At 40.1% G+C, this 19879-nt stretch overlaps 1 protein-coding gene across 2 annotated transcripts in view; it reads left to right on the top strand.

Moving 5' to 3' along the window:
- SLAMF1 (signaling lymphocytic activation molecule family member 1) overlaps nucleotides 1-12943 on the top strand; it is a 38957-nt gene extending 26014 nt beyond the window's left edge. The window contains exons 5-7 of one of the 2 annotated variants that reach the window (XM_002809913.6): nucleotides 1237-1310; nucleotides 8467-8559; nucleotides 10245-12943. In XM_002809913.6, coding sequence (XP_002809959.3) covers nucleotides 1237-1310; nucleotides 8467-8559; nucleotides 10245-10295 — 218 coding nt within the window. In that variant the 3' untranslated portion in view covers nucleotides 10296-12943. The remainder of the gene's footprint in view (nucleotides 1-1236; nucleotides 1311-8466; nucleotides 8560-10244) is intronic. The other variant, XM_024253423.2, reaches the window with a different exon arrangement.
- The last annotated feature ends 6936 nt before the right edge of the window (nucleotides 12944-19879 follow it).

Below are 19879 nucleotides of genomic sequence, written 5' to 3' on the forward strand. Positions count from 1 at the left end.
TTAGAAAGAATGAGATAGGTCTACTGTGCTAACATGAAAAATGTCCTCAAGACATTTTAAGTGAAAAGATCAAGTTACAGAGAAGTGTGTGCAGAATGACACCTCTTGGGTGAAAAAAAGTCTATATAAGTATAGCAAATATCCAGAACTGCATTGTCTAATATGGTAGTCACTAGCCACATGTGGCTTTTTAAATTTAAATTAATTTGAATTAAATAAAATTTAAAATTCAGTGACATTAGTCACAGTTCAGGTGCTCCATAGCCCCGTGTCTGTAAGCTGTATTAGACACTGCAGATATGGAACATTTCCATCACCTCAGAAAGTTCTGTTGCACAGAGCTGATCTATAGGGATATACATCAAACTTTGAAAAATGTTATCTTCTTTTTTTTCCCCACTTCTTTTCACAGGTATTGAAAAATACGGTTTCTTTTGGGAATGAAATTGGGTTGGTTAATGGGGAAAGGGGATTGATGCTTTTTACTTTATATATTTCTTCACAATTTTTATTTTATGATGAGAATAAATTACTCCTATAATTTAAAAAGAAAGCTTTTTAAAATTGGCTAAAAATTAAAATGTTCTGCAACTTATTACTTTCCAGAGACCCTAGGCCCTGAGCAAAATTTCCAGATGGTGGGCAACAGAATGACATTGTTGCTTTATTTTCTAAATAGTCCCAGGTGGAACATCCCTCTTACACGTCTCCCCACCCTTACCTCCCACACATCAATTCCCCCAGAAATAGGGAGGTGAGAAAGCTGCGAGTGAAGCAACATACTACCAGCTGGAAAATACAAAAGAGGTGTAAACAGCTAGCCCTGCCCTCAAAGAACTTAGAATCTTATTAGGAGACCAGATATGCACATTGAGCAACAGAGATTAAAGTAATTGAATGGTACACCAATGAGAAAAACACCTAATGCATATTGGGCATTTGTTATGCACCAGGCAATGTTCTAAACACTTTACAAGTGGTATCTCATTTAATTATCACAACAGCCCCGTGAGGCAGGTATTTCAAATCCCATTTCACAGATAGGCCTAGAGTGATCAAGTAACTAACCTAAGACAATATGACAAATGTGCAGGGGGGTTGGGACTCAGGGCTTTGTTTCTATTGTACCCTTGGGGAAAGTGGGTATGCAAAGGACAGTAAAGACCAGACAGGTCTGAATAAGGAGCTCCTGCTGGGGACCAGAGGGAGATAACCATTATGGTTTCTTTTCACCAGGTAAAACGGACCGTTACCAGACAACAATGGGAAAAAAAAGCCTTACGATCTATGCCCAAGTCCAGAAACCAGGTGTAAGTTCTATATTTTGTTTGAGATGAACCTGTCATGTTTCCTAGAGGATTCCTGGCCAGTCTACCTTGCCTGTTGGACATTCACAGTTTTCCATCCAGAGCAGAGGAAAGTAGGGAACAGGAGTCAAGAACAAGAGTTCTCCTAAAGGTCACTAAACGTCAGTGTTTGAAATAATGGGCAACACTGGATAGTTTTCTGGTCATGTTTCTTCATAGGAAAAAATGAAGAAGCTGGAAATACTGTATGACTCTTTCCAGCTCTGGCATTGTAGGAGTCTACAGTTCCATGTTACTCAATTATTTCCTTTTCTAGGGAAAAGAGTGCAGGCTTGAGGAGAGAGGAGAAGGTTTGGAAAAGCTATATTGTGTGACACGTTGGACTGATCCTAGTTTAGGATTTACTAAGTGCAAAAGTGACAAGGAAGGGAGGATCTTCAAAATTCTAGCTAGAGTGTGGTTAAAGAGATGAAAGATGAGATGGAAGAAAGCAAAACTGTGATAGAGTGATCACTCGACTAAGAAGTGAAGGATGGAAAAACTGGATGCATGGTGAAGTTGAGAAGCAGATATGATTGAAGGAAGGGATAGAGATGCTAAAAGGATTGTGGTTAGATGCAGAGACACCGTAGTTTTTCAACATGAAGGCAATTCTTGGTATTGTATAGGCCAGAATCTGGCCATTTGGGGTGTAGGAAAAGGCAAATTATTGAGTAAAGGATGTGAAGGTAAAGACGGTTTTGATAGTACCTTAGAAAATTGCATCAAAAGACAGCAGATGCACTTCTGAGAACCAGGAGATGGACTTTTGAACAAAGTTCTTATTTCTACTGTTCCCCTAGTGGCCTGGAGGTCTTATTACACAACCCAGCTCCATCCTCCCCAACTAAACTCCATTTAAATAGATGAGAATCCCAAGAGTAACCGTTTCCCCCCATGCTCTCATCTGCATATTTAGGTAACCAGGTTCGTCTTTACCACAGTGTCTTCCCTCACTACTCTATCCTATGCTGCTAGCATTCCTCTTTTTTACTGTGAAGCATGACATATGGTAGTCACTAGCCGCATGTAGTTTTTTAAATTTAAATTAAATTGAATTAAATAAAATTTAAAATTCAGTGGCATTCATCAGTTCAGGACTGTCCTCCCAGTTCAACGTTTGAGTCTGAGCACACCTGCAAGACTGAAAGTCTTTGAGGACTGGAGTCTGTTCTCTACTCTATTTGTAGCCACTATAGCACCTAGGAGAGTGCTGGGCAGGCATGTCTTACTTTGCAAACACTCGAGGGGACTAACTTGCACCTCCTCTCCTACCTCCAACTGCTTCTAATCACACTTTGAGTCCTCTCCTCCATTTTACACACACACACACAGTCACATACACACACTCACGCATACCCACTCTTCAGTCAGGATCATCTCTGACCAAAAAAGTACACAACACATTAATGTCAGCTCAGTGAATTACCCTTAAGTGCATATCTTGACATTTGGTAAAGCAAGTCTTCCTAATTTGTTTTTCTGCAAGAGTTTTTGGCTATTTTTGTTCCTTTGTACTTTCATATGTATTTTAGAATCAACTTATCAAGTACCACAAAAAGAAAAAAATTTATTAGAATTGTATCAAGTCTACAGATCTATATGAGAAGAAAACATTTTTCAGTATTGCGTGTTTTTTGTTTTTTGTTTTTGACAGAGTCTTGCTTTATCGCCCAGGCTGGAGTGCAGTGGTGTGATCTGGGCTCACTACAACCTCCGCCTCCTGGGTTCAAGTGATTCTCCTGCCTCAGCCTCCCGAGTAGCTGAGATTACAGGAACCTGCCACCACACCTAGCTAATTTTTATATCTTTAGTAGAGATGGGGTTTCACCATGTTGGTGAGGCTGGTCTCAAACTCCTGACCTCAAGTGATCTGCCCACTTCAGCTCCCAAAGTGCTGGGATTACAGATGTGAGCCACTGTGCCTGGCCTCAGTATAGAGTCTTCTAATACCATAAAACTACCACCCAGATCAAAGACTAGAACATTGCCCATACTTCCTGAAGGCCTCCTGTGCCACTTCCCAATCATTACTTCCTCTCTCCTCCCCAAAGATAACCACTATCCTGACTTCTAGAAATATAGGTTAGCTTTTTCCTTTTTTATTTTTGAACTTTATAAAAATTGAATTCTTTATTCTTTTTTCTCTCATGTCTGATTTATTTTGCTCAATATTATCTTTATGAGATTCATACACGTCTTTGAATTTAGATATAATGCATTCTTTTTCATTGCTTCATAGAATATAAACGTACGAATATACTAGAGTTTATTTATCCAGTTGACTATTGATGGACATGTGGGTTATTTCCAGTTTGAGGCTATTATGAAAGTTGCAGCTGTGAACATTCATATGCATGCCGTTAAGCGGACATGTGCACATATTTTTGTTGGGTATATACCTAGATATACCTAGAAGTAGAATTGCTGAATCATAGAGTATGCATATCTCCAAATTGACTAGATAAGGCCAAGCTGTTTTTCAAAGTGGGCGTATCCATTTACTTTTCTATCAGCTGCATATGAGAGTCTCAATTGCTATGCCTTTTTTTTTGAGACAGAGTTTCACTCTGTTGCCTAGGCTGGGGTGCAGTGGCATGACCTTGTCTCACTGCAACCTCTGCCTCCTGGGTTCAAGCCATTCTCCTGTCTTGGCCTCCCAAGCAGCTGGGATTACAGGTGCGCGCCACCACGCCCGGCTTATTGTTGTATTTTTAGTAGAGACAGGGTTTCACCATGTTGGCCAGGGTGGTCTCGAACTCCTGATCTCAGGAGATCTGCCTGCCTCAGCATCCCAAAGTGCTGGGATTACAGGGATGAGCCACCACTCCTGGCCTCAATTGTTATGCATTCTAATGAAGACTTGGTATTAACAGTCTAATTTTAGTCCTAGTGTTGGATGTGTCTTATTATGCTTTTATTCCACATCTCTGTAATTATTAAGGAAGTTGAACAACTTTTCATATGTTTATTGGCCATATTAAAATTCTTTCTTAAAGTGCCCATTTAATCTCTTGCCCGTTTCCCTTTGAGGTTTAGTCTTTCTTTTATGGACTACTATATGCTTTTCATATATTTTGGATATGTGCCCTTTGGCAGATATGTTAGCAAATACCTTCACCCATCTGTAGCTTGCCTTTGGAATTTCTCAGAGATACCTACTGATAAAGAGAAGGTCTTAATTTTGTTGTAGACCAATTTAGTTTAGTCCTTTTTAAGCATTACTGGATTTTATTTGCTAATATTTTGTTAAGAGTTTTGTTTTCTACTTATGTTTCTGAGTGAAATTGGCCTGTAATTCTCTTGTGTAATGCCTTTTTTTTTTTTTTTAAGAAGGCACTGCAGTGGCTGGTATATAGCATTCTTGTGAATATATCTAACTGGGATACAAGTTGAGGTAGAAATATTTCAAATGTCCTTAAAAAAACAAGTAACAGAGTTCTTCCTGGACTCTTCTTTAATCACAAGCCTCAGATTGATCCCAAAATGACACAGAGCTACTCTACCTATTAACCACATCACGGTAAAGTTGGTCGCTCTGCTGTTAAAAATTCAGACTTTAAGAACTGGAAGGGACCTGGGTAGTCATGCCCAACCAGTGGGGTTTTGATATAAAGATTTATGCTAATTCACATAAGGAGTTGGGGTATGTGTTAGTTTCCTAGGGCTGCCTTAACAAATTACTGGAATCTTGGTGGCTTAAAACAACAGAAATTTATTCTCTAACAGTTCTGGAGGTCAGAAGTCCAAAATTAAGGAGCCACATCCTCAGGGCCACACTCCCTCTGGAGGCTTTAGGAGAAAATCCTCTTTGCCTCTTCCAGCATCTGGTGGCTCCAGGCTCTCTGTGGCATTTGCTGGCTTGTAGTTGTGAATCTACAATTTTTGCCTTCATCTTCACATGACCTCCCTCTCTGTGTCTTCTTCTTTTCCATCTCTTGTAAGGACACTCATCATCAGACTTAGGACTTATTCTAATCCAGGATGACCTTATTTTGAAATCCTTATCTTGACATCTGTGAAGACCTTTATTCAAATAAAGTCCCATTTTGAGATTCTGCGTGGACATATCTTTTGGGATCACAGTTCAACCCACCACAGGGTGCATTTCCTTTTTGTTATTCTCTGCGATATTTGGGTAGGATGTCTTATTTCTCCCCTTAAATATTTGGTAGAAATTGCTAGTAAAGCTATCTGAGACTGGGGTTTCTTTGGTGGAAATTTTTGTAAGTTATATTTTTATTATTCAATTTTCTCCTCTACATATTAGTGAACAACTTTTTCTGTCTTTTTAGTGGCAACCCTAGAAGTTATAAAATACAACTTTGACTTACCAAAGTCTAAGGTTTACTTCCCTCCTGCATAATACTTTAAGTCCACAATAATTTCACCTCTTGATTTAAGTGACCGTTTTGTCATTATTTGAATTTCATATATATTTTAAACACACAAGACATAATTATTATTGTTTTATATATAAAAATATATACTTAGACTTACCCACATTTTCACAATTTTCTTTGTTCATATTTGCGATGTCTTTATTATGTCATTATAAAGACTGTAACAATGTAGACAATTATTTAAAAACTAACAATGCCTTTATTCTTATTTGTAATGGCTATAAAATAATCTTATAAAGAATATAATAACATGGAAATCACTTAACAAATGTTTGCTGTATGCTAGGAACTCTTCTAGGACTTATCAGAGCTACTATCTTGCAGAATTAATTCCAGCGGCCACCATTCACAAAAATTATGTGAAAATAATGCCCCTGGAGTTGCTTGTAAATGATGCTCCCTAAAGATATACAAATCAGTGGTCCTAACAGAAGATGACAAGATACAAAAATATACTGACTTATTATATTTATGTTTAAAATAATTCCCTATGCCTGGACAAAAATCCTGAAGCGAACATTTAAGCACACACATAGTCTTAATAGGACTATGGGTGACTTCTTTTACATATTTTTCTGCTTTCTAAAACTTCTGAATTAATGTTAAAAATGTAAGTTATTTGCCTCCTTCTGCCTCTAGGTCAGGTCATGCTAAAGTTCTCCCAAACAGGAAGACCAGCAGAGGCTGCATCTGTTGATAAAGGTCTCTTTTTTATTTTTTTGGAGGCGGAGTCTCACTCTGTCACCAGGCTAGAGTGCTGTGGCGCGATCTCAGCTCACTGCAACCTCCACCTCCCTGGTTCAACGGATTCTCCTGCCTCCGCCTCCCGAGTAGCTGGGATTACAGGCATGCACCATCATTCCTGGCTAATTTTTGTATTTTTAGTAGATATGGGGTTTCACTATGTTGGCCAGGACGGTCTCAATCTCCTGACCTCGTGATCCACCCACCTCAGCCTCTCAAAGTACTGGGATTACAGGCGTGAGCCACCACGCCCGGCCAAAGGTCTCTTAATAAACTGTTTTGATAGCCTCTTAATCTGTCTCATCACTGCAAGAAATTCTTTCTTAAACTCAAAATTTCTTCAAAATGTATTTAAGAATTGTATGGAATCTTGAAAGTCATCTATCTGAACCACCCAATTACTGCTTGAATTATCTGCTACAACATTACTTCCAAAGTGTTGCCTAGCTCCTTTTTACTGAAATATAGTTTGTGAACAAGCAGCATCAGCATCACCTGGGACTTTATTAGAAATGCACAATCAGGCTCTGCTCCAGATCTTCTGAAATAGAATCAACCCTTTAACAAGATCCCCAAGTAATTCATATGCATAATAAAAGTCAGCAGCACTGGTCTAGACCATGCCCAAGCACTTATAACTATAGGAGCTCATTGCCTGCCAAGGCAATTCATCCCACATTTGAGCATCTTTTACTATTAGAAAGATCTTCATTATATTGAATCAAAATATTTTCCCCAAATCCTAATCTTGGTTTAAACCTGAGATACTTTACAGGCAAATTGAATTCCTTTTCTATATGGCAATTCATCAAATATATGAAGACAAAAATTATGTCCCATCCCTTTTTCCTCCAATAAACTTTCCTAATTCCTTAACCCTTCCATCACATGACAAAATTCCAAGTTTTCTCGCATTAAAACACATGTGGTATGGCTTCAAGTTTGGCTCTATACCCAGGGAGAGTGGACAGCAGCATTATCCCATAACCAGTGTCCCCGAAATGTGTTGAATTAATGACTTCCCTATTGTAAGTGATGGCATCTGCATCTTACAAGGATGTGGTCTCAATTTATTTTGAGGTCTTTGTCCAGGTATTGTGGATTTTAATTCGTTCAAAGTAACATCAACAAATATCAACTGAAGGGTTTATTTTTATGTGTCCAATACTGTTCTGTGGGGAATACAAAAATATATAGCTTATTTCTCAAGGAATGTATAGACTGGAGAAACAACACATAAATATATCAGAATGTTTTAAATATAGCATAGAGTGCCATAAAGTGTAAATTAGACTTTAAATACCTGAGGAATTTAAGTAAGGGATAGGTCATTATAAGTTGAGTGACCAAAAAAGAATAGTGACAGAAAGGACATGCACCTTAAGTTAAAAGAGCTTAAGGCGGGGGACTCCTGGCTTTGACGCTTCTTGCATGTACACATTAGGAAAACATTTGATCTTTCTGAGCTGTAGCTTTGTCATTGGTGAAGTGTGAGTAACAACAGTATTTAACACATAGAGTGGTTGTGAGGCAAATAAGACATATGTGAGGAGGAGGAAGAGTAGGAATGGCAGTGTGGGATGCAAGAACTCTGCATGTAGCCGGTGATATGAGTGAGACGGACTAAATTCTGTTGCTATTCTGTCCCCTCCAGCTGCCCCTGTAAGAGCCACACCAATTTCAGTTTCTTGTGAGGAAGACATTTAAAACATCTGGGAAGCATTGACAATGGATGAGGCTGCCTTGGGAGGTTGTGCACCCCAAGACTCCACTTGGGGAGTCCAAGTAAAGCCTGGGGAATTGAGTTCCAGAGAATTTGGGGGAGAATTCCCACCTGAGAAGGAGGTTGGACCAAATGACTCGAAGGAACTTTCTGCCTCAAGGCTTCTTGAGTCTGTGCTTCTCTATTGGAGAGTTGGGTGAGAACTAGCTCTCTCTGTTCAGCTAATCTGCTTTCTTTGCTTCTCTTGTAGCCTCTTCAGAAGAAACTTGACCCCTTCCCAGCTCAGGACCCTTGCACCACCATATATGTTGCTGCCACAGAGCCTGTCCCAGAGTCTGTCCAGGTGAGGCATCTCTCTGCCTACTCTCCGTAGAGAGGGAATACATGAAGGAGGGGAAAATGAGGAAGTTTTTTTTTTAAGGTGGGAGGAGGGAGAGGATCAGGGAAAATAGCTATTGGGCACTAGGCTTCATACCTTGGTGACAAAATAATGTGTATAACAAATCCTCATGACACAAGTTTACCTATGTAACAAACCGGCACATGTACACCTGAACTTAAAATAAAAGTAAAAAAAAAAAATTAAAACAAAAACAAATTAAATGAAACAGATTGATGAGTCCTGGACTGGGGAAGGGAGGCCACAGCATGCAGGCAAAAAGGAGTCTCTGTGGCTTTGGTTTTCCAGTTTCCATGAAGTCCACAATACCTGCTCATACGGGGCCGCTGCTCACTCCCTGCTGGCCAGTGTTTCCCTGAGAGTTGTCCAAGGACCACATCAGAATCAGCCAGCGTACTTGTTAAAAATAAAGATTCCTAGGGCCTTCCACCTAGGATTCTGTTAAATGAAAATGTCTATGGAGAGTAGCCATGGACCTACATATTTAAAAAAACCCACACCCCAGGCAATTCTGATACACACTCAAGTCTAAGAACAGCAGCTGGAGTCCAGGAGTTCTCAACTCCAGCTACAAAACAGAATCACCAGGGAACCATTGTAAAAATGCTCATGCCTAGACTCTGTGCAGCCCCATTTAATCAGAATATTTAGGGGTGGAGCTCTGCATAGGTGTTAAGCCTAGAAGAGAATACGGAGTGCAGCTCAAAATGAGACGTGCGTATTCTACCCTATTGCAACATCAGCAGGGACTAAGTTTACTTTTGACAGGAATCTTTCCTTTACTGAATGAATAGAAATAAATTCTGGGCTGAAATCTTTGCTCCATTTGGGCTCTTTCAGAAGAGAACCCAGGATTATAGAGGCACAAATGTCACACAAATGCCTGCATCCACCTTATTTTTCAAAGCTCCTACCGCACACACACTCACCCAGAAATGCCTGGGCAGGTGCCCTATTTCAAGATGAAATCAATCTTCAACTTGAGGTCCATTCTCAGTTTACTGTCATATCTAAGAGGGAAGTAAAAATATAAACCTGACTTCAAAGCTTCAAAAAATATATAGATTTTTAATGAAGTTTACTTAAGGACAAAAACAGTATGCTATAGTTAACATTTTATGGCCAAACCCCTTAAATTCTCTTTTCTTTGTTTCTTTGACATGAGAGATCTTTGCACATAACCCTCTTCTCCCCTTCCTCTCTCCTGACAATACCACTTTTCTCTTCTCCCTTTGAGTCCCACTAGACTTTTTAAAAACTCAATAATTTACAACTCTCTTGGCTTCCCAGATTGTGATCCATATGTAACAGCAAAACAAATGGTTTTCCTTACAAGGGGATGGAAGGGGAGAGGGCAAAGACGGAGACAGGGCACTGAGTGCTGGTCCTCAGATCACGCTCCCCATAATGGCATGCTTATGCTTGGAAGGGAGCTGCAGCCCTTGTTGCAGGTGGAGAAGCAGTGTGGGAACCCAAGTGCTGTCCCAGCAAGGCCCTGTCTGTGACAGACCCTGCACAAGCCACGATCTCTAAGACCCTTTCCTTTTCCTCAGCAGCGCTGTTTTCATTTGCATTCTGTGAAGTGAGTATCCAGTCCCTCTACTCACAGACTTCTGCTTTGTCCCCAGGAAACAAATTCCATCACAGTCTATGCTAGTGTGACACTTCCAGAGAGCTGACACCAGAGACCCAACAAAGGGACTTTCTGAAGGAAAATGGAAAAAGCAAAATGAACACTGAACTTTGGCCCCAGGCCCCAAATTTCCTCTGACAGACATGCTACACGTCTGTACCCTTCTCAGATCAACTCCCAGTTGATGTTTCTTCCATATACATCTGTGAAATGAACAAGGAAGTGAGGCTTCCCAAGAATTTAGCTTGCTGTGCAGTGGCTGCAGGCGCAGAACAGAGCGTTACTTGATAACAGCGTTCCATCTTTGTGTTGTAGCAGATGAAATGGACAGTAATGTGAGTTCAGACTTTGGGCATCTTGCTCTTGGCTGGAACTGGATAATAAAAATCAGACTGAAAGCCAGGACATCTGAGTACCTATCTCACACACTGGACCACCAGTCACAAAGTCTGGAAAAGTTTACATTTTGGCCATCTTTACTTTGTTCTGGGAGCTGATCATGATAACCTGCAGACCTGATCAAGCCTCTGTGCCTCAGTTTCTCTCTCAGGATAAAGAGTGAATAGAGGCTGAAGGGTGAATTTCTTATTATACATAAAACACTCTGATATTATTGTATAAAGGAAGCTAAGAATATTATTTTATTTGCAAAACCCAGAAGCTAAAAAGTCAATAAACAGAAAGAATGATTTTGAGATCTCTGAGTTTTGAACAGTGGACTGGAAACCAAGTAAGAGCCTTAAAAGTACAGTTCTGTGCAAATGGCATACAGTTTTAAAGAAAAAAGTAGCAAATGTTTGATGGTGCTGTTACAAAGGAGCTTGGAATACTCAGAGGAACTTGTCCCATGGTGATTTTTCACTTCTCAAAATGATGTTTAAATCCCAGTTCTCTGTAGATTCCCTTGAACAACAAACCTGGAACCTCAGCTAAGACTCTCTGTGACCAGATTCTGAACCTATCTTGTATCCAGGGCTTCAAGGGGTATTGCAGGTCAAGGTCTTTCCTAGGCACTTTCTACTCCCTGCATACCTCTCCTCACACTAAATTTATCTTCTAGTAGAAAATTAAGTTATTTTGGTCTAACAGCTTCAAATCATTGAATGCTCAATAACTTATTTTGCGAGTTGCAAGCAGAAAGAGACTTTTTAAGTAAAGTCCTATGTTTTTTCCTATTCTCTGCTTTCAGACAGGCTGTCTTCAATTTAAGCCCTTCTTTTTCTTATTGGTTCTTATATAAACTTGGCAAGTATTGTAAGAAACAGCCACTATCATACCATTGCATAATAAGGGGCACCAACTTCCCAGCTCAAAACTCAGGTCCTTATTGCCTTGTATCTTACCTCCTCTATGAGGTCAATTCACATTGTAAGCCTGTTGCTTAGTGCATCTCGTTTCCTGGTACCAGCTTCTTTAATAGAGCTCTTAGTTGCAATCAACAGAAGCTGGCTTTGGCTTTTTTTGTGTAGAAAAGGAACCTATTGAAAAGATACTGATTGGTTCCAATAACTGCTAGAAAGTTCTGCAAAACCATGCTTTGAAAGTGAGCAGGAAAAGAGGAGACTAGGCTGTGGCTGGGAGCACAGCCAAAATTACAAAACCAGCCCAGGGATGACGATCCTGTTCATGCACAGCCACTGTCCCCAGCACTAGGCACAGACTCTACCACTGCCTCACTGTCTCTGCTGGACTTGGAAACTTGATATTACTGTTACTGCTGCACTGTCTGCCATGAAAATGAATTCTCCAGGGTCCCTTCTTCATCCTTTCATCTGTAGTTTATAATTCAAAGTCTGGGATTGAGTGGCCAATCCTAGGTCACATGTCCATGTCCTATCTCCAAGGGAGGCTGGGAATTGAATATCTGGCATTTTCCACTTTCACTTTTTATGAGTTAAGGAATTCTACAAATAATAGAAGTGGGATTCAGGTGGTAGGCAGACAAAAAAAGCCTCACAATTATCCACTACGACACCCTTGTATAACCTTACCCTCATTCACTGTCTACTCTCAAAACTGTGGAGCTACTAATGAAGATTTGTAAACCCTGGGCTTATGAGCACCCATTCCTTTACTATAATTCAGATTGTTCTAGAAGCTCAGTTCCCAGCACTTGAGTTTTTCCAGTAGCTGAATTCTACCTGATGGAAGGGCAGAAACAAAGGGTGAAGAAGGGGCTATCACTTCCAAGTATCCTGAACCCCTGGGCTCAAGACCTCACTGGGGAGGGGTTCTTTTGGGCCACCCACCAAACAGCACTGGCATTATGCCTCTCACCCTAGACCATGGTTACAAGTGGTAAAACAACCCCTTCTGGTGATACATTCACCACTCTCTAGTTTCCCCCAAATGGCACTATGGGGAGCGGGAACTTGCCTTTTCCTCAGACTTAAAACAATAAGTTTTCCCCGTGTTTCCCCTCTAATGCTGTTTTCTTTTGACCAAGCATGTCTGAATTCTAGAGAAGTCAGGAGGAACACACCCATTCTCAGTTTGAAGGGACTGATGTTCTGAAGTACAACTGGGCACAGTCCCAGGCTCTTCAAGACGCTTCCTCAATTCACACAGTGGGGATGTGATTGTTACAGGGGGTGGTGTGTGCTGGCTGAGAAGCCACTGTGAATTGATTCTTCTTCTGAAGTTTATGTTTCTACTTTTTGGAAATAAATAAATTACAGCCAGTCCATCAAGAAATTGCACTTTTGTCTTGTGTTTCCTAAAGGATTTATAACACAGTAGTATGGCATGATGTGTTTCCTGGCCTTATGTCTCCATGCCATAGTTATGAAATGCTGAAGGAGGCAGATTTGATCAGATAGGATGTGAGGTTGTCCCTTTCCTGGAGGTGGACAAGGGTTAGCGTGGCATCCCCTTCACCAAAGGTCAGGAACCACCCTCCACATGGAGAACTGTGTTGAAAGGATTGTTTAATTTTTGTCACTGCCAGAGTAATTCCCTTCCCTGAACTCCACCAAATTTCCCTTGTGGACAAAATCTAGAGCAGGGTTTCTCAACTGCTACACTACTGACATTTGGGACTGGATAATTTTTTTTTGTCATGGGGCTGTCCTGTGCACTGTAGGGTGTTTAACAGCATCCCTGGCCTCTGCCCACTGGGTGTATAGCACATGCCCTGTCCTTGATTGTAACAATCAAGTGTCTCCAAACACTACCAAATGTCCCCTGCTTGGCAAAATCTCCCCCAGTTGAGAACCACTGATCTAGAGATATGCTGGCCCCCTGGTGAGCTCTGAGAAAACTAAATACACTTCTATATACAAAGAAGTAGATCTGTCAAAGGTGGCCACCTGGTCACTTAAGCATGGCCCAAACCTGCCAATAACACCCAAGGTTACCTAAATATTAGAATTACCCAGGAAACTTTTTAAAAAATAGTGATGACCAAATCTAACCTGAAACCAAAATGAGATCTGGGTTGAGATTTATAGAACTACTTATACCACAGAAAGGACTTCGTGATGAGTTTCACACACCAGCCACAAGAGGGTGATATAGCAACACAATCCACCCAACCTTAGTATCCCCACCACTTCCTTGTATCTAAAGGATGTGGACTTAGTCACAGACTGGATGAAACTGTGTCTGGTTTCTCAGCTCTTACAGGCTGAAAGGAGATAAGGAGGCCAACGTGGATTGATGACAGGCTCTAAAAGGTTAACTGTACTAAGTTTATTTCACAGAAGACTTCTAGTTCTACTCAATGCTTCACTCATTCAACAAAGTTATTAAGTTCCTACTAAATGTTTGGCTTGTCATCCAGCAGGAGATACAAAGAACACAGGCAATTGAAGTATTATAACAGGTAGATCACTATGCGATCTACTGAGACTCATTGGAAAATAAAAGAAGATGCTATTAATAATTACCCTGGGGCAGGGGATGGCAGCTAGGAGGCAGGACTAACTTGAAACTCTCACTCAGACGAACATGTGTGGAGACTCACATCATGAACTTTTGCTCCAAGAACCGCTGCAGGAACATACCAGGAAAACTGAAAGAATTCACCGGCCCTTTGAAAGAAGTGGCTTGCCACTGCAAACTCTGTGAAATAGCTGAAAAACTGTGAGTGCCTAAAGTGTGAGAGGGGGAAAGTCTACCTCTGAACACACATCTTCATTGAGGAAACCTGAAAATCCAAATAACAGGAGAAGGATTTAACTTTACCTAGATCTGAAATGAATTTAAAGAGCCAAGCAAAATATAAAAGTAGAAGAAGCAGTGGGAAGAGCCCTGCAGGTACTCCTGGTCCCCCAGGAAGTCCAGGGAAGTCATTTCTGACTTTATCTCACAGGGTTCCTTGGGGAGGGCTGCCAGTGGAATTGGGGAAGGGCCACAGGGAGAAGGAAACTTCCAGCTGAACTTTGTAATAATTTTGACTGAGTACGAATTGTCCTGGCCAGGATCTGTGGAGATGAATAGAAAGTGCAGATACAAGCACAGAAGCCACAGCAGGCAGGGAGGGGTGAGGCCTGAAAGCTCTGCTTGCCTTCTCAGCAGAGAGGCTAGTATCCCAGGGCAACATCCCAGCCCTGCATACCAGAGGCCTGGATATAAATTTGGCTCTTTTGGCTATTGGGGGAGCATGGCAGGAGTGAGACTGCCCTTGCTGGCTGTGTGGGAGTGGGGTGAGACCTGTCACCACTGGCTTTCCTCCACTTCCCTGGCTACCTGTACAAAGCAGCAGAGGCAGCCATAATCCCCCTGGGTTCATAACTCCATTGGCCTGAGAACCACACCCCCATACCCCACAGTTGCCACAGCAAGCCCTGCCCAAGGATAGTCTGAGCTCAGACATGCTCAACTCTGCCCCCGCCTGATGGTCTTTCTCTGCCCACCCTGGTAGTTGAAGACAAAAGACATAATCTTGTGGGAGCCCTGTGGCCCTTCCCATCACCTGAGAAACCCAAATACTTATCCAGGTGACCTTAGGGCAAGCTTGTATTCCCCCTATACTGCTGCAGCTGATGCTTTCTTGAAATCGCCACCTTCTGGCTGGAGGCCAATCAAGTCAAGCCATTATAGCAACTCATAACAAAACAGCCCTGCTCCAAGGAAGGAGAAAACAACAGCTAATTCCACCACTTGTAACATCCTGGCTAACCAGAGGTCCTGAGTCTGTCCATGTGACAACTTCACTGTTAGCATAACCAGCATTTGAGAAAACCCATGCACTAAACAAAACTATAACCAAGGACTGTCACAGAATCCACTTCACTCCCCTGCTACCTTCACTGGAGTAGGTGCTGGTATCCATAATTGAGAGACCTGAAAATAGATCACAACACAGGACTCTTTGCAGACACTCCCCAGTACCAGCCTGGAGCCTGGTAGGTCCACTAGGTGGCTAGACCCAGAAGAGCAATAACAATCACTGCAGTTCAGATCTCGGGAAGCCCCATCTGTAGGGGAAAGGGGAGAGCACCACATCAAAGGATCACCCTGTGGGACAAAAGAATCTGTACAGCAGCCCTTGAGTCCCAGACCTTTCCTCTGACATAACGACCCAAATGAGAAAGAACCAGAAAAACAATTCTGGCAATATAATAAAACAAAGTTATATCACACCACCAAAAGATCACACTAGCTCACCAGTAATGGATCCAAACCAAGAAGAAATCTCTGAATTGCCAGAAAAAGAATTCAGAAGGTTGATTATTAAGCTACTCAAGTAGGTACCAGAGAAAAGTGAAAACCAACTTGAATAAATTTTTAAAAGAATACAAGATATGGACAAAAATACTGTAGAGAAATAGATACTATAAATAAAAAACAATAAGAACTTCTGGAAATAAAAGACATGCTTAGAGAAATGCAAAATACACTGAAAAGTTTTAACAATAGAATTGAACAAGTAGAAGAAAGAACCTCAGATCTCAAAGACAATGTTATTGAATTAACCCAATCCAACACAGACAAAGAAAAAAAATTTTTTTTAATGAACAAAACCTCCAGCCAATTTGGGGTTATGTTAAATGAGCAAACCTAAGAATAATTTGTGTTCCTGAGGAAGAAGAGAAATCTAAAGTTTGGAAAACTAATTTGAGGGAATAATTGAGGAAAACTTCCCTGACTTTGCTAGATATCTAGACATCCAAATACAAGAAACTCAAAGAACACCCAGGAAATTCATTGCAAAAAGATAATTACCTCAACACACAGTCATCAGGTTATATAAAGGAATGAATCTTAAGAGCTGTGAGGCAAAAGCATCAGGTACCCTATAAAGGAAAACCTGTAAGATTAACAGCAGATTCCTCAGCAGAAACCCTACAAGCTAGAAGGGATTGGGGTCCTATCTTTCATCTCCTTAAATGAAGTAATTACCCTTACTTTAGCCTCCTTAAAAGAATAATTATCAGCCAAGAATTTTGTATCTGGCAAAACTAAGCTTCATATATGAAAGGAAGATAAAGTCTTTTTCAGACAGGCAAATGCTGAATTTATCACTACCAAGAGAATTTGCCACTACAAAGTCAGCACGATAAGAACTGCTAAAAGGAATTCTAAATCTTGAAACAAAACCTCAAAATACACCAAAATAGAACCTTCTTAAAACATAAATCTCACAGGACCTATGAAACAATAACACAATGGAAAAAAACCAAGATATTCAGGCAACAACTAGCACAATGAATAGAATAGTACCTCATATCTCAATACTAACATTAAATGTAAATGGCCTAAATGCTCCACTTACAAAATCCAGAATGTCAGAATGAATAAGAATTCACTAACCAAGTATCTTCTGTCTTTAAACGACTTGCCTAACACATAAGGACTAACATAAACTTAAGGTAAGGGGATGGAAAAATATATTGTGTACAAATGGACATGAAATTGAGCAGGAGTAACTATTCTTATATCAGACAAAACAGACTTTAAAGCAACAATAGTTTTCAAAGACAAAGAGGGATATTACATAACAATAAAAGGACTAGTCCAGCAGGAAAATATTACAATCCTAAATATATATGCAACTAACACTGGAGTTCCCAAATTTATAAAACAATCGCTACTAGATGTAAGAAATGAGATAGACAGGAGCACAATAATAGTGGGGGGCTTCAATACTCCACTGACAGAACTAGAAAGCATCAAGACAGAAAATAAAGAATAGAATAAATGGACTTAACAAATATTTACAGCACATTCTACTCAAGAACTGTGAAATATGTATTCTACTCATCAGAACATGGAACACAGGCCCAAAATCAAGTCTCAATAAATTTAAGAAAATCAAAGTTATATCAAGTACTCTGTCAGACCACAGTGGAATAAAATTGGAAATCAACTCCAAAAGAAACCTTCAAAACTATGCAAATATATGGAAATTAAATAATCTGCTCCTGAATGATCTTTGCATCAGCAATGGAATCAAGATAGAAATTTAAAAGTTATTTGAAATGAACGATAATAGTGCCACAACCTATCAAAACTTCTGGGATACAGCAAAAGCAGTGCAAAGAGAAAAGTTCATAGCATTAAATGCCTATATCAAAAAATCTGAAGGAGTACAAATAGACAACCTAAGGTCACATCTCAAGGAACTAGAGAAGCATGAAAAAACCAAACCCAAACCCAGCAAAAGAAAAGAAACAACCAAGATGAGAGCAAAACTAAACGAAATTAAAACAAACGAAAAACAATACCAAGATAAATGAAACAAAAACCTGGTCCATTGAAATGGGAAAGAAAATGGATAGACCATTAGTGGAATTAACCAAGAAAAGAAGAGAGAAAATCCAAATAAGCTCAGTTAGAAACAAAATGGGAGATATTACAACCAATGCAACAGAAATACAAAAGATCATTCAAGGCTATTATGAACACCTTTATGTGCACAAACTAGAAAACTGAGAGGAGATGGATAAATTTCTGAAAACATACAGCCCTCCTAGATTAAACCAGGAAGAAATAGAAACTTTGGGCCAGGTGCGGTGGCTCACGCCTGTAATCCCAGCACTTCAGGAGGCCGAGGCGGGCGGATCACTAAGTCAGGAGATTGAGACCACCCTGGCTAAGATGGTAAAACCCTGTCTCTACTAAAAATACAAAAAATTAGCCAGGCATGGTGGCAGGTGCCTGTAGTCCCAGCTACTTGGGAGGCTGAGGCAGGAGAATGGTGTGAATTGGGGAGGCATAGCTTCCAGTGAGCCGAGATAGTGCCACTGCACTCCAGCCTGGGCAAAAGAGCGAGACTCTGTCTCAAAAAAAAAAAAAAAAGAAAGAAAGAAAGAAATAGAAACTTTGAACAGACCAATAACAAACAGCAAGATAAAAATAATGGCAATTTAAAAATTGCCAACAAAAAGAAAGTTTAGGACCAGATGGATTCACAGCTGAATTCTATCAGGAATTGAAAGAAGAATTGGTACCAATCTTATTGAAACTATTCCAAAAGACAGAGAAAGAAGGAGTCCTTCCTAAATCATTCTATGAAGCTAATACCTAATCACCCTAATACCAAAACCAGGAAAGGACATAACAAAAAAAGAAAACTACAGACTAATATCCCTGATGAACATATTTGCAAAAATCCTCAACAAAATACTAGCTAACCGAATCCAACAGCATATCAGAAAGATAGTCCACCATGATGAAGTGGGTTTCATATCAGGGATGTAGGGATGATTTAATATACACAAGTCAATAAATGTGACACACCACATAAACAGAGTTAAAAACAAAAATCATATGCACATTTCATTAGACACAGAAAAAGCATTTGACAAAATCCAGCATCCTTTCATGATTAAAACTCTCAGCAAAATTGGCATAGATGGGACATAAGTTAAGGTAATAAAAGCCATCTATGAAAAACCCACAGTCAACATTATACTGAACAGGGAAAAGTTGGAAGCATTCCCCCTTCCTGAGAACTGGAAGAAGGCAAGGATGCCCACTTTCACCACTTTTATTCAACATAGTACTAGAACTCCTAGCCAAAGCAATCAGACAGGAGAAAGAAAGAAAGGGCATCAAAATTGGTAAAAAGGAAGTCAAATTGTTGCTGTCCACCAATGGTATAATTGTACAAGGTATCAAACCCTACTCATCCAAAAAACTCCTAGATGTGATAAATGAATTCAGTAAAGTTTCAGGACACAAAATCAATATACACAAACCAATAACACTGCTATACACCAACGGTGACCAAGCTGAGAATCAAATCAAGAATTCTACCCCTTTTACAATAGCTACAAAAAAATTAAAATACTTAGAAATGTACCTAAATAAGGAGGTGAAAGACCTCTGTAAGGAAAACTACAAAACACTGCTGAAAGAAATTATAGATGACACAAACAAATGGAAATATATCCCATGCTCACGGATGGGTAGACTCAATATTGTGAAAATGACCATACTGCCAAAAGCAATCTGCAAATTCAATGCAATTCCCATGAAAATACCATCATCATTCTTCATGGAACTAGAGAAACAATCCTAAAATTAATATGGAACCCAAAAACAGCCTACATAGCCAAAGCAAGACTAAGCAAAAAGAAAAAATCTGGAGGCATCACATTACCTGACTTTATACTACAAGGCTATAGTCATCAAAACAGCATGGTACTGGTATAAAAATGGGCACATAGACCAATGAAGTAG

Source organism: Pongo abelii, chromosome 1, assembly GCF_028885655.2.
Source record: "Pongo abelii isolate AG06213 chromosome 1, NHGRI_mPonAbe1-v2.0_pri, whole genome shotgun sequence".
Taxonomy (NCBI): Eukaryota; Metazoa; Chordata; class Mammalia; order Primates; family Hominidae; genus Pongo; species Pongo abelii.